The sequence below is a fragment of the Polypterus senegalus genome, chromosome 18 (assembly GCF_016835505.1).
Source record: "Polypterus senegalus isolate Bchr_013 chromosome 18, ASM1683550v1, whole genome shotgun sequence".
Lineage (NCBI taxonomy): Eukaryota > Metazoa > Chordata > Cladistia > Polypteriformes > Polypteridae > Polypterus > Polypterus senegalus.
In genome coordinates, this window is record NC_053171.1 from 14,186,501 (window position 1) to 14,201,567 (window position 15,067).

General features: G+C 43.6%; 1 protein-coding gene across 1 annotated transcript in view; it reads left to right on the forward strand.

The window, feature by feature from the left end:
* Positions 1 to 13,987, forward strand: part of zgc:162989 (uncharacterized protein LOC100037351 homolog) — a 45,925-nt gene extending 31,938 nt beyond the window's left edge. The window contains exons 2-4 of the mRNA XM_039741601.1: positions 10,001 to 10,081; positions 10,450 to 10,482; positions 13,350 to 13,987. Coding sequence (XP_039597535.1) covers positions 10,001 to 10,081; positions 10,450 to 10,482; positions 13,350 to 13,418 — 183 coding nt within the window. The 3' untranslated portion in view covers positions 13,419 to 13,987. The remainder of the gene's footprint in view (positions 1 to 10,000; positions 10,082 to 10,449; positions 10,483 to 13,349) is intronic.
* Positions 13,988 to 15,067: the final 1,080 nt, after the last annotated feature.

Below are 15,067 nucleotides of genomic sequence, written 5' to 3' on the forward strand. Positions count from 1 at the left end.
GCTGCGGCTCAGGGCTCTCCTTTTCAGTGCACTTTTTGTTGTTTTGTACTTTTTTTTGTCCTTGTTTGTGCACGATCGGTTCGGCGAACATCCGCTACACCATTCAGAACCTTATAGACATCGATGTCCAGAGCCAGACATCTGTTTCGAGTGTTTTTCATCACACGCACAACATCCCAGACAACATAGCGAGACCAGCGGGCTCTCCGTGGATTGTTGTCGGGTCTAGGAGACGACACAGACGGAGGAGGGAAAGAAAGCGGAAGCGGGGTCGCAGATCCGGCGTTATGCTAAAGCTAAAAAACAACCATACAAGCCCTATACAGAACTTTTTTCTGCACTGAAGGAGCTGCTTTTAATCTCATTGTAGATGCGTATAGTGACAATAAAAGGCATTCTATTCTAGAAACAATTTCATACTGTACTCACCATTTAATTTGACATCTTTGGGCTGTAGGAAGGGAGGAGATATTTCCATACAATGTCCATCTTCGTTTCGATTGCGATCGCTTACTTTTACCTTCTCTTCCTTCCTTAGCAATTATGTGTCTTGCTTGCATGGTCTTAATGAATTATATATATATAGGTAAATCACTGCAATGACGGAAATTACATCCACAAACACATGTATCTGGGCTCCGACTGACGCTACTAACGCTCTCGGTTGTTTGATTACAATCGCGCAAGCGGATACACGTGACCGCATCCGTTTAGAACGCAAGATGTTGATCGTAAATCAAAACAAAAAATTTCATTTTAAACTTCCCGATAATTTATTATAAATTTTTATTAATAAAATCAACAACTAAAACACTTTTTTGAATAAATTCTTTATTTAATTTAAAGTACCGGCATGCAAAGTTACTTCTTCACCTGAAAGATGGCTCTGTGGTTTCGTCATTATTTGCTTCCGTATTCATCGGCAAAACCGGCATTGCGCTGGAAATCTTGAATCTGAAACGATACTCGTTGTATAAACCGACCCCCAAACTCCAAGCCAAAAATCTAGGACGAAATTCTCGGCTTATATAACAGGATCTACGGTAACCTTAAATCTCCTACAGACACGTGAAGAACAGAGAATCGCCACACAGATTGTAACGGCCGACTTCCTACCCAGCCGGTAGCTACACTACCAGGACCTGTGGCCTGGATGAATTACTGAGGCTAACCTATCAATACCAAGCCGTGCCTCTAACGGTTTAAACACAAGCACACAAAAGCAGATATGTAAAAATAGGTGGATAAATATATTAAATGAAACAATAACAAAAAAATGCAAATTTCACACATAGAATATATATATGTGTAGATATGTACGAGGGATATCCATAAAAAAAAAGGTTACAACAGCTGTTAAAAATCAAAAAATGAATATATTTCAACCAAATTTACAGGGTATGTTCCAAAATATGTGTTTATTTCTCAACATAATCGCCGTCAACTTCGATGCACTTCTTCAGCCTGGGCACCAGCTTTTTTATACCCTCGAATCACGCTCCGCTCCACCTCCGAAAGCCACTTCTCCACTGTCTCCTTCACCTCCTCATCGTTGGAAAAACGTTTCCCACCCAAGAATTCTTTTCAGTTTGGTGAAAATCTGAGGGCGCAAGGTCCGGGTAATAGGGTGGGTGGGTAACAATATCCCACCCAAAGGACACAAGCAGGTCCTGAGTCACACGAGCGGTATGGGGTCTGGCGTTGTCATGAAGGAGGGACACACCACGAGTCAGCATTCCCCTCCTTTTGTCTTTAATCTTTTTTCAATTTTTTAGGGTCTCACAATATGTTTCAGCATTGATGGTGGTCCGTTTGGCCATGAAATCCACCAACAAAACCCCTTTTCTGTCCCAAAAGACAGATGCCATAATCTGAAAACTGAACTTTGAATTTTTTGGCTGATGGGGAATGGGTATGGCGCCATTGTTGGGACTGCCTTTTGGACTCAGGAGTATAGTGACATACCCAAGTTTCGTCTCCAGTCACAATAGAGTCAAGGAACGCCTCACCCTCGATTTCATAACGCTGAAGAAATTCACGTGCAGCCAAAACGTGATTTTGGCGATGTTCTGGAGTCAACATTTTTGGCACCCATCTTGCACTCAGCTTCCTGTAATCAAGTTTTTCTGAGACAATTTCACCCATGAGACTTTGTGAGATGTGTGGAAACATTTCATGAAGGGTGTCAATCGTCACACGACAATCACTGCGATCTTTTTCATCAACTTGCTGCAGAAGCTCTTCTGAAACGAGAGACGGCCTCCCACTCCTTTCTTCGTCATGAGTGTCAGTGCGACCTTCTTTGAACGACCTAACCCACTTGTAAACATGCTGACGTGACATTACCTCAGGTCCATAAGTTTCCACAAGCTGACGATGGATCTCGGCCGCGGATTCGCGACGTAAAGTGAGGAACTTGATGACCGAACGAATCTCGCATCGGCGGTAGGTGGAGCAAGCGGCCTCAGCAGAGGTTGACGAACTCGCTTGCTGTGATGACATTTCACAACTGACTGACGCGGTCCCGGGCTTATTTTGACCGTTAGGAGCCCCCTACACGCAGGTATGCCAACCTTCAAAAAAAAAATTCCCTGCACCCTCCAGGGCACTTGTAACCTTTTTTTCTGGATATCCCTCGTATATCCCTCCACCACAGCAGCAACGTGAAAACACCATATATACAATAACAAACCCTCCCTTGCCCCTGTAACGTATAACAAACACAACACACAAATAACAATAATGAATGAATACTGAAATGACAATGATCGTGAACTTGAGTCTGGGCATATTACTGTCCTGAATACGGATGACTGATCAACAAAGAATGGATTATGACAGATAGAGGGTGCTGTCGTCCTCTTGAACCCTCAGACAATATGTCAGACACCAGGTAAAAGTCCCAACAAGTTGACTTTTTACTAATTAACAGTGCACAGAGCACCCTCCTCTCCACAATACTCATTCAATAATCAATTCTCCAATACAATAAACACTCCACCACTCCCAGACGCGTTGCCACCCTTCCACCCAGCTCAGCTCAACCCTGGGATCTCCCACAGTCCTTTAAATAGTCCGTGACCCGGAAGTGCTCCTGTCCATGTGACTTCTTAGCTCTTCCAGGTCAGATCAGAACTCCTCTTCGTCAACCCGGAAGCACGTAATTCCCTTTGTCCATGTGACTTGGATGCACTTCCGGGTTGTAGGGAAAATACACTTTCTGCTCCTCCCTGCAGCTCCTTCAAGCAGCCCCCGTGGTATCCAGCGGGCCTGTAAAGGAAAACTCCAACGTCCATAATTCCCTGCTGGCATTCGGGGCACCTCCATACTGCAGGGAGGGCTCCACCTGGTGGCGTGGCCGGCCATAGACCACAGGATGTGTTTGAATCTCCTGGAAAACAGAACAACCTCACTGTGTTTCCTCGGCTTATGGTGGATAATGGAGTTCAACCCGGGGTTTCTGGCAATGATTGAGCTGAAGTGCATCCGGCGGAATGAGAAACAAACTGGTTACAAATCGCGATGTGAAAAGTAGCAGGAAATGATGGTTCTATGTCGTTAAATGAAATCTGTGTTTCTCCTTCCTTCTCTTTCCTCTCTCTTCTTTCCCTCCTGATCGTTTAAATGGTAAAGAGCCGGATGTAACTGAATGTGAACAGGTGCTTTCCATCCTGGGGCTGCGGTTTCTCTCCCTCATCCGTCCCCTCTGCACTTACGGGGACAACATTCACTGACGTACACACCACGAACAGTAAACGGGATGATGGAAATAACACGCACTCAGCACACACATATTGAATACATTATTACTATGTAGCCCCGCTACAAGATGATGACCGAGGTGCAGGGTACGAATCCAGGAAGCAGCAGCATCAACCATGCCAGGCCACCCTGTGGGTCTTCCGCAGTAGATTTATTAGCACAATCAGAGCAACGTGGTGTTATCAACAATTTTATTAACGTCCCCTGAGGGCAACTGGCGGACATTGGGAAGGCGTACTGGTGCTGCTGGTGAGCTTGTAAAGATGAAGCTGAAAACACATAGAAGGAGAAAATGGAATTAAAACAACAACAACAACAGGAGCCTCCTTCATAACATTGTCAGCTGGTGTACTTGAGAATGACAGAAACGCAGCTTACGTGATTCAAGACGAGCGTGGGGGTGCCAACAAAATAAAAGTGGGTAGTGAGCCATCAGCCAGATGAGATTATCTAACCCGAGGATCAGACTTTAATATCCTCTTGGAAAGCCTCCAAATCCAATTACAAGACAGAGAGGAGGAAGAAGAAGAAGAAGAAGAAGAAGAAACAGTCCGTGCACCGCAAGCCGTTGATTAATCATTCATGTGACACGCTGACAGGCATCATTTGAATGCCAACGCGAAGGGGGAGAGCTGCCCCTCATATCCCGCACCCGCTTCATTGCCAGTTCTTGTTTCCAGCTTCTGGATGGAAGTTCAGTCGTGACAGCTGAGAAGGAACGGAACCGATTCAGTGCTGCAATTATTTAAAAATAACTATTTATGAGTCAGAGCTGCATGCTGGGAATTATTTTTAACTTGCACTTAAGCTTCAGTATTTGAGATAATTGCCTCCTTTTTGCAGAGTGTCGTCTCTACAGAGATGCCCGTGGCGTCATCTGCTTGCTGCTCCCCGACAGCATTAAAGTTCATCACAAAAATACACATTAAATTAAAGTTTCCGGCCGACACAAAAGGGAAAAATCTATTCCCGGTTTTTCTGAGCACAACCATGGTGTCGGGGGTTAGATAGTTAGATACATAGTTCCGTTTATATAGCGCCTTTCAAGACATTCCAAGCACTTTGGGAGCCACTTCAACCACCACCAATGTGCAGCATCCACCTGCAGCCATTTTGGTGCCAGTATGCTCACCACACATTAGCTATAAAGGGTGAGAGAGACTGAGGATGATTGGGGGGCCGGAGTGGACCAGGCCGTGATGAGTAATTTATCCAAGACATTGGGAGACATCCTATTCTTTTCAAAGGATCCCCAGGGGTTCTTTTATGACCACACTAGAAGGACTGCACCAATTTTTACAGCCCAGTGGCCCCTTGACTGCGCTGTGGCACTGGGATCCACACACAGACCACAGGGTAAGCGCCCCCTGCTGGCCTCACCAACACCTCTTCCAGCAGCACCCCAAGCCTGGCCTAGATGGTCTTGTTGGTGTTTTTACCTGGTCGGGAGTTTGGAGAGATGTTAAACTTCCACAGCCTTGCATCTTCTAACTGATGACATGACAGGAGTGTGGACCATTCATTTGACTCCAGCTTACTGCTTTTGCTCTTAAAGACCAATTTTATGTGATTTAAATTAGTTATAAGTTACTGTAATATTAGAGTTAGCTTGACTTACTATTATTTGCAAAGCTTTAGTTTATATACCCCAGAAAGCAATAAGTCTATGGCTAATAGTTGCCTTCTATATGTAACCTTTCAGCAGTGTGTCTGTTTGCGGAGAGAGTGTCGACCTCGTCAAGAGGGTAACTGACCTTGGCAGTGACATTCATGTCTTTGGTGACTATTAATATGAAGTCAGTAGATGGACTGGGAGAGCATGGGGGGTCATGAGGTCACTATAAAGGGGTGTGTGGCACTCCCGATATCTCTGAAAAAGGACGAAGGTCCAAGTCTTTAGAGTCCTGGTGCTCCCTGTCTTGCTATATGGTTTGTGAGACATGGACGCTATCCAGTGACCTGAGATGAAGACTGGACTCCTTGTGTCTCTTCAGAAAATCCTTGGGTCCCACTGGTTTGACTTTGTGTTGCTCATGGAGTCCCGAATGAGGCACATGACCTGCATTGTGAGGGTGCGTCAGTTACGGCACTACGGCCATGTGGCACGATTCCCAGAAGGTGATCTGGCTCATTGTTGGGGACCCGAGTGGCTGGACCAGGCCAAGGGGTCGCCCACGTAACACCTGGCTGTGGCAGATAGAGGGTCATTCCCAGAGGGTAGGACGGGACTGCATGTCTGCCTCGTTGCCAACCAGGATCTCGAAGTGTTTCATCATGTGGTTCATGCCCCCCAACCTGACCTGATCTGATATGTAACCCTTGAGTTTAAGTGTAGTTCATAATAAACAGCAATAGCTAAGTAACTATCTTAACGTGGGTTACATAAGTAATATTTCATACGCAACCTCAGAGGCTACGCGCCACTCCTTAGTGTGTGTTTCAGAAACTTAAATTATTACTCTGTGAAATAACGGAACAGCAAAAAGAGATGAAATATATTGTTGATTTAAACTTTAAGTTGGAGATTTGTAGATCGTCTAATTTGTGTTGCCAGCGAGAATTAAAAGATTCCAAAAATGTCGCCGTGGTATGAAGTCCCGTGAGATGGAGACTTTTAACATGTGATTCTTTCAAGTCACACCCTACTTACAACTATTTTCAAACAAGACCACAGTCATCTAACCTCAGTCGTGTGAATGCTTTTGTCAGACACACTTCCTGTGCTCTCAGCTCTTATAAATTTTAACTGGACAATAATTTTACAGTGGTGTGAAAAACTATTTGCCCCCTTCCTGATTTCTTATTCTTTTGCATGTTTGTCACACAAAATGTTTCTGATCATCAAACACATTTAACCATTAGTCAAATATAACACAAGTAAACACACAATGCAGTTTTTAAATGATGGTTTTTATTATTTAGGAAGAAAAAAAAATCCAAACCTACATGGCCCTGTGTAAAAAAGTAATTGCCCCTTGTTAAAAATCACCTAACTGTGGTGTATCACACATGAGTTCAATTTCCGTTGCCACCCCCAGGCCTGATTACTGCCACACCTGTTTCAATCAAGAAATCACTTCAATAGGAGCTGCCTGACACAGAGAAGTAGACCAAAAGCACCTCAAAAGCTAGACATCATGCCAAGATCCAAAGAAATTCAGGAACAAATGAGAACAGAAGTCATTGAGATCTATCAGTCTGGTAAAGGTTATAAAGCCATTTCTAAAGCTTTGGGACTCCAGCGAACCACAGTGAGAGCCAATATCCACAAATGGCAAAAACATGGAACAGTGGTGAACCTTCCCAGAGTGGCCGGCCGACCAAAATTACCCCAAGAGCGCAGAGACGACTCATCCGAGTGGTCACAAAAGACCCCAGGACAACGTCTAAAGAACTGCAGGCCTCACTTGCCTCAATTAAGGTCAGTGTTCACGACTCCACCATAAGAAAGAGACTGGGCAAAAACGGCCTGCATGGCAGATTTCCAAGACGCAAACCACTGTTAAGCAAAAAGAACATTAGGGCTCGTCTCAATTTTGCTAAGAAACATCTCAATGATTGCCAAGACTTTTGGGAAAATACCTTGTGGACTGATGAGACAAAAGTTGAACTTTTTGGAAGGCAAATGTCCCGTTACATCTGGCGTAAAAGGAACACAGCATTTCAGAAAAAGAACATCATACCAACAGTAAAATATGGTGGTGGTAGTGTGATGGTCTGGGGTTGTTTTGCTGCTTCAGGACCTGGAAGGCTTGCTGTGATAGATGGAACCATGAATTCTACTGTCTACAAATCCTTCTTCAATCCATTGAGGAAGTCAACATTTTGAATTGAGGTGGGCAGCTCTTTCCACCAGCCAGATGCTGCACACGAAAAGAGTCTGGACTGAGATTTGACTTCACGCAGAGGTGGCATCATCAGACCTGAGTGGGCAAGATGGAGTACATGACCTCTGAAGCGTGTCCATATACAGCACATAGACCTGTTGATTACTCCGTAGACAAGCATCAAGGATCTGAGCTTAATATATGCTGTTATAGTGAGCCAGTGTGGTGAAGTTGTTTTACTCTCCAACCTCTTGCTAAAGGCACAGCCATTTCCTCTGCAAAATCTCAAAGGGTAAAGCACATCCATTTCTGAGTCAGCCATCTGTGTGACACTCCACGGTGTCAGTGTGGGAATTGCCCAAGGACAGTTAATCAAAGATGTGTATTCTGACTGCCAACACAAAATTTTCCCAGTGTTAGTGAATACAGGCATACTTGTTGTTGGACTCTAAATATTAAGTTTTTCAGTGCTTTAGTGATAAAATAATGGTCAAGGAGGAGATGAAGTGTATCACGAACACTAAAAATTAATTAAAATATGGAGACCATGAAATAGTAAATGCTCAACACCTGCACTTCTCTGAAGTTTTCATATGTCAGGAGGTGGATATCCTCTCAGCAGTAACGGGGACCACTAAGGAGGTACTGGGTGATTTGGAAATGGTAGAGGGTGAAGTGTTGCTCAGATTAAATAAGCTGGAATGTAACAAATCACCAGGACCTGATAATATTTATGCTCGAGTTCTTAAGGAGGTTAGCAAGTACACATACAGTACAGGCCAAAAGTTTGGACACACGTCCTCATTCAATGTGTTTTCTTTATTTTCATGACCATTTACATTGGTAGATTCTCACTGAAGGCATCAAAACTATGAATGAACACATGTGGAGTTCTGTACTTAACAAAAAAAGGTGAAATAACTGAAAACATGTTTTATATTCTAGTTTCTTCACAACAGCCACCCTTTGTTCTGATTACTGCTTTGCACACTCTTGCCATTCTCTCGATGAGCTTCAACAGGTAGTCACCTGAAATGGTCTTCACTTCACAGGTGTGCCTTATCAGGGTTATTTAGTGGAATTTCTTGCTTTATCAATGGGGTTGGGACCAGCAGTTGTGTTGTGCAGAAGTCAGGTTAGTTGGACGATCATTTATTTTTCAACTGACCTCAAACACACCTCCAGGCTGTGTAAGGGCTATTTGACCAAGAAGGAGAGTGATGGAGTGCTGTAAATGGTCATGAAAATAAAGAAAACACATTGAATGAGGAGGTGCGTCCAAACTTTTGGCCTGTACTGTTTTTTTAAAAGTCACTACCCACTTAGGAACTTCCTGGAACTGGACGGGACTGGAAAATGTTAAATATTATCCTGTTATATAAAAAGTGTGACCAGGCAGATCCAAGCAACTATAGACCAGTAAGATCAATGTGTATTGTGGGAAATTTAATGGAAAAAATAATTAAGGGAAAGATTGAGCAACATGGCAAGAATTATTATTATTCTTATTCAGAGTTATTCTGAACAATCAGCCTGGGGTCAGAAGAGGGAGGTCGTGTTTTACTAACATGATGGAATTTTATGAGGAATCAACAAAAGGATACGATCAGAGTGGAGCAGATGAGATTATTTGTCTGGACTTTCAGAAAACATATGATAAGGTGCCACAAGAGAGATTGGGCATCAAATTAAAAGAAGTGGCGGTTCAGGGTGATGTTTTTAGATGGGTGCAGAATTGGCTCAGACACAGGAAGCAGAGGGTGATGATGTGAGGAACCTCATCAGAATTAGGAGACATTAAAAGTGGTGTCCAGCAAGGGTCAGTGCTGGGGCTGCTGCTAATTTAATATATATAAACTAGCCGTGTAAGCCCATGCTGTAAAAAGACCAGGGTCCTAGAAACTTGAAATTGTCAGAAAATAAACTGAAATGTAAAGATGTCAGGTAATTGAAAGGAACTACTCTGGGCATCTCTCTCCTAGGAGGACTCGTTTGGCTGACGTGCTCGCCTCGCTTGTGTTATTAGCGGCGGGAGGAAAAGTAAAAGGAATACCGTTTTGCCGAAGTTAGCGGCTAAGCGACTTTGTCTTTCTTCTGAGGTTTCATTTTGCTGACGTGTTCGCCTCGCTTGTGTAATTAGCAGCTAAGCAAGTTTTCCGTTTCCTCGGAGGCGGACTCCACCTCTCACTTCCGGGCCGGACAGACGCACACACTTCCACGCGTAGACGTTTATATATAAGATGATTTGGATCGGAATTTAAGTAACAAGATGGTGAAGTTAGCAGATGATACTGAGATAGGTGGCTTGGCAGATAATGTACATTAAACAGGTTTGAGAATGTTCAGTAATACACTGAGAGATTCAGTTGCTGCCCCCAAAACTAAAAGGTGAATTTGTGTTTTACTAACAGGAGGAGGAGATTCCAGAATTAGAAATTGACATTGATGAGCTGCTGGAGCTGTCTGACCAGGACCAAAGAAGCAAACTCCAGGTAGGCCTCTCCTCCGCTCCGCTCCGCTGCCATCGGTGATTTCCTGTTTTCTCAGTTCTTGTGGAATGCGGGGGGATGCTGTTCCCAGACTGTCTGCCAGCACGACCTGCTTGACTGCTCACAAGTCGACAGGGTGACCCTTGTGCACATGTTTCGTGATCTCAACCCCTTTAACCTGGCAGTGTGCAGTATGTGTGAGCAGGACATTAATGACTTGCATGAACAGACAAATCCCAGCAAATTCTGGGGTGGTAACCCTGAGAATTCCCTCAGTTCTTTGTGCCGGTATTCTGTTTTGATGCGGTCTTGCCATCCCTTGATACTGCAAACATTTTGGAAGAGTTTTAACACCTGTCTTCATTTTGCAGGACCTTCTGCAGGAATGCTGTAAACCTAAAGAGGTAAGAACAACTTTTAATTACTAGATAGATAGATAGATAGATAGATAGATAGATAGATAGATAGATAGATAGATAGATAGATAGATAGATAGATAGATAGATAGATAGATAGATAGATAGACAGATAGATAGATATGAAAGGCACTATATGATAGATAGATAGATAGATACTTTATTAATCCCAAGGGGAAATTCATATAATCCAGCAACAGTATACTGATACAAAAAACAATATTAAATTAAAGAGTAATAAAAATGCATGTAAAAGCAGACAATAACTTTAAATAATGTTAGCATTTACTCCCCCGGGTGGAATTGAAGAGTCGCGTAGTGTGGGGGAGCAACGATCTCCTCAGTCTGTCAGTGGAGCAGGACTAATTCTGTTAATTCTGTATTTGCATCACTGACTATAAATCTGTTGTAACCAAAAAAATCCTCAGTAGGGTTTGAGGAGTAAATAAACAGATGAAGGTTCACACAGCTCTGTAGGACGGAAGATGGCAGGTGAAGAGCAACAGCAGGCTAAAGCCGACGTCACATTACATGACTTCTAGTCAGAGAGCAAGTCACACTTGACGAGTGCGATTGCTGATCTGAGTTTCAGATTGCACGACTAGACATATCAGGGTATGTCATATTAGACCACTGCCTGATGATTTTCCAGCACAGTTTCGCATCTCTAAAGTATTGCGTGATCGCCAGTTTTCCTGTTAACTAATAACGTGCCTCCTGACTGCGCCGGTGTTGTACGATGCTTTCCATGTACAGTGAGTTCAGACGTAATCACAGGCTTTTTTTATTCTTCTTCTCCATTCTGTCGTGGTATGTAAAACACATGACATCAGACAGACGAGCCTTTCCTATGTTTGCAAATCTTGTAGCTGGAAATAAAAAGAATCAGGTTGTGGTCAGAACTGCCTGAAACAACTCCTGCTTCTGACCGAGTGCTCATTGCCCACATGGAGCCCATCCCTGTAACTTAAGATAAAATCAAACTCTACTTTGCTTTTATGATGCAAAAGTGCAAATTCCAGGTTTTTCCTTTGAAACACCAAATCCAGTTATCTCCCTCAACACTTTTCCACGCAAGCTTCGTCCTGTTACTTCTTGACTCCAACTCCCTGAATGAGGCAGAGGACCTCCTTTTGTATGCCGAACCAACAAGTAGTTACAATGTCATTCCAGCACTTCTGGACTAGATGGAAGCAACACCAAATACAACAACAACAACATTTATTTCTATAGCACATTTTCATACAAACAGTAGCTCAAAGTGCTTTACATATTAAAGAATAGAAAAATGAAAGACACAATTATAAAACAAAATAAATCAACATTAACATCGAATAAGAGTAAGGTTCAATGGCCAGGGGGGACAGAAAAACAAAAACTCCAGACGGCTGGAGAAAAATAAAATCTGTAGGGATTCCAGACCATGAGACCGCCCAGTCCCCTCTGGGCATTCTACCTAACATAAATGAAACAGTCCTCTTTGGATTTAGGGTTCTCACGGAAGGGCTTGATGATGATGATGGTCACGTAGACTTCTGCCTTTTAATCCGTCCATCCATCCGTCCAAATAGGGAGGTCTTCTTCCAGCAGCGCCCCCTGGTGGCACCCAGGGACCCCAAGAGGGCTGCTGTTTCAAACTCCAGGGCCCATACAGCCCTGTGGATGTCCAAACAAGGATCACACCAAAGGAGCACTGCCACCTATCATGTTGGGGGACAATCCTTCTGTGATACACCCCATCCATTATTGTATCTCCCCAAATGGGACGGGCCGAACCTGTGCCCATTCAGTCTTTATATTATGGCTTTCCAGCCAATCAAGGTATCGTGCTCCATTCCAGTCGGGACACCAGTTCATCCATGCCTACCATGTTTCTGACGCATGTTTGTGACAATGAAGGGCATCTGGAAATATTAATTTCATCTCATGGTAAGGATACATTTTCTGTTTGGTTGTGTGAGCTCTCACATAAATGTGGAAATAAATCAAAATGAAACCAACCACACTGCATGAAAAGTTTACTGTAATTTGGTCTTTTGAGAGGAAACCACACCCCCTTGAGGGTGAAAGGTTATTGCGCAGGAAGAACAAGTGCTGAGCTGTCATGCATGGCTGGCCTTGTTTCAAAATGGCCGAATCTCATAATATTGGCGTTTATTGCTAAAAAATGACATTTATAACCTATTTTATAGTTTGTGTGTAATCGCAAGATGTCGGTCCAAAACTTGATAACAGTCTTGGCTTCAAAAATTGGTTCCGTTTTTGAGCTTTTCCTCCATGTCTCATAGCCTCCAATGTAAAGTGCCAGTTCGGGCAAGATATTAGTTTAAATTCAGTAAAAACATTTTGTGTAGCAAATGCATATATACCATGTTTGTGAAGAAACAACTTCAATGTTGAAAAATACTGAACTTATAATTTCAACCCAATTCACTGGTGGTCATCTCCAGATGTGTGTTTTATATGTCTGCCTCTGTGAGACCTCACTACTGAATACTTAAACTGGTGTGAATGTCTTCTCCTTTCATACCTTCTGCCCCCTAAAGTTGCACCACACTTCCCTGCTCCTCTTTGGTGTTCACGACTCGGTGGCAACTGACATGAAGGTCACCAGCACACCACCTGAGTAAAGGTTTCAATGTTGAAAAGCCACAGCTAGCGACCTCACCGAAACGTCCGGGAAAACAACAAAACGTCGGCTAGCTTTTGGAAGGACCCTTGAACTTTGAACTTTCACCTATGCAGCCAGGTGTCAGACTTACTGTCAAGTTTCTATTTAAGATGACCTCACTTTGAAAAAGCTGCTGGACATTCCGTGCAGTAATAAAAGTGTTCTGTTTCTTTGCTTTCCACAGGAATTTATTAATGGACTTCTATATCGGATAAAAGGGCTCCGAAAGATGTCGATCCCACAACGCAAGTGAAAGGAGATCTGTTTTCATAAGGTTGGGATTTTATTGAGATAAAGGAGGCCTGAGCGACACTATAGGGTTAAAACGACTGCAGTGAAGAATTAAACCTCAAGATGGGTCAAAACTGAACTGAGCTGGAGGAACTTGTGGACAGCTGCTGGAAACTATTTATACACTTTTTTTTTGTTTAGTGATCAAATTTGGTAAAAAAAAAATATATATATATGGAAAACTTCCTCGATCGCTTTATATCTGTGCGCCTCCCCGTGATTCATGTATAATAACGTCACACAGTCGGACGCGGTGTTGTATTTGCTTTGTCTCTTTGCTGCAGACCTCTGTGTGTGTGTCGCTCTCTTTGTGTCTTAACGCCCGCTGACTCCAAGCGGAAGAAACAAAGCAGAAAAATGTCTTCCAAGTGTATTACCTGCATGGGGTAGCAGTGAAGGCCTATGCAGGTTTCTTTTCCTGGAAGGTAGATGGAAATGTCAAAAGTAATGATTTAGGATTAAGGGGAGGAATAAAGAGAGAGTCTTTTCATAGTAAACAGAGCTAAATAAAATTCTATGAAATGAAACGTCTCCCTCCATTTGTCAATTTTGTACAATTCTGTAATCTTATGGTGTCAAAAATGATTTACTGTGTTTTACTCCAAGAACCGACTTATGTACTTGTGCACTCTGTGGCACGGTAGAGCCCTGGGCACCAGGAAATGTTCGGTTTTAATGTTCATTGGCTGAAAGGAACAAAGCAGTGCACCCTGGCTGCTTAGACATGGACACCAGGCTGCGTCTCCGTCATGTCATCTGGGGTAGCCATATTCAAGTGTCCTTGCTTTTCTCAGGAGTACCTGCAGTGCCCATAAAAAAAGTGACCATCTCCTTCAAAGTTTTCATATTTTATTGTAACTGAATCTCAGTGGGGCGGCATGGTGGCGCAGTGGGTAGCACTGCTGCCTCGCAGTTAGGAGATCCGGGTTCGCTTCCCGGGTCCTCCCTGCGTGGAGTTTGCATGTTCTCCTCGTGTCTGCGTGGGTTTCCTCCCACAGTCCAAAGACATGCAGGTTAGGTGGATTGGCGATTCTAAATTGTCCTTGGTGTGTGTGGGTGTGTGTGTGCCCTGTGGTGGGCTGGCGCCCTGCCCGGGGTTTATTTCCTGCCTTGTGCCCTGTGCTGGCTGGGATTGGCACCAGCAGACCCCCCATGACCCTGTAGTTGGGATATAGTGGATAATGGATGGATGGTTGGAAGACAGAAGTGTCAAAATGTGCCAGTTCTACTCAATAATCATGGCGCTGGAGTGGTGACGTGCTGCATGCTGATTAGCACAAGCAAGTAAGCAAATCAGTGTACTCAGTACATGGGATAATAAAGAGCCTATAAACCAGGGGTCCTCAATCACGGTCCTGGTGGGCCGCAGTGGCTACAGGTTTCCATTCCAGCCAGTTTCCTATTTAGAGTTCAGTCCTTGCTGATAATCAAACTTGGTAATTAACTCTACACCTTATTAGCTCTTTCGTTCATCAGATGTTAGTTACATTGTAGATCAGAGGTCCTCAATTACAGTCCTGGAGGTCACCCAATTTCTTAATCAGAACCCATTTATTTACTACTAAAGCACGGGTGTCAAACTCCAGTCCTGGAGGGCTGCAGCGGCTGCAG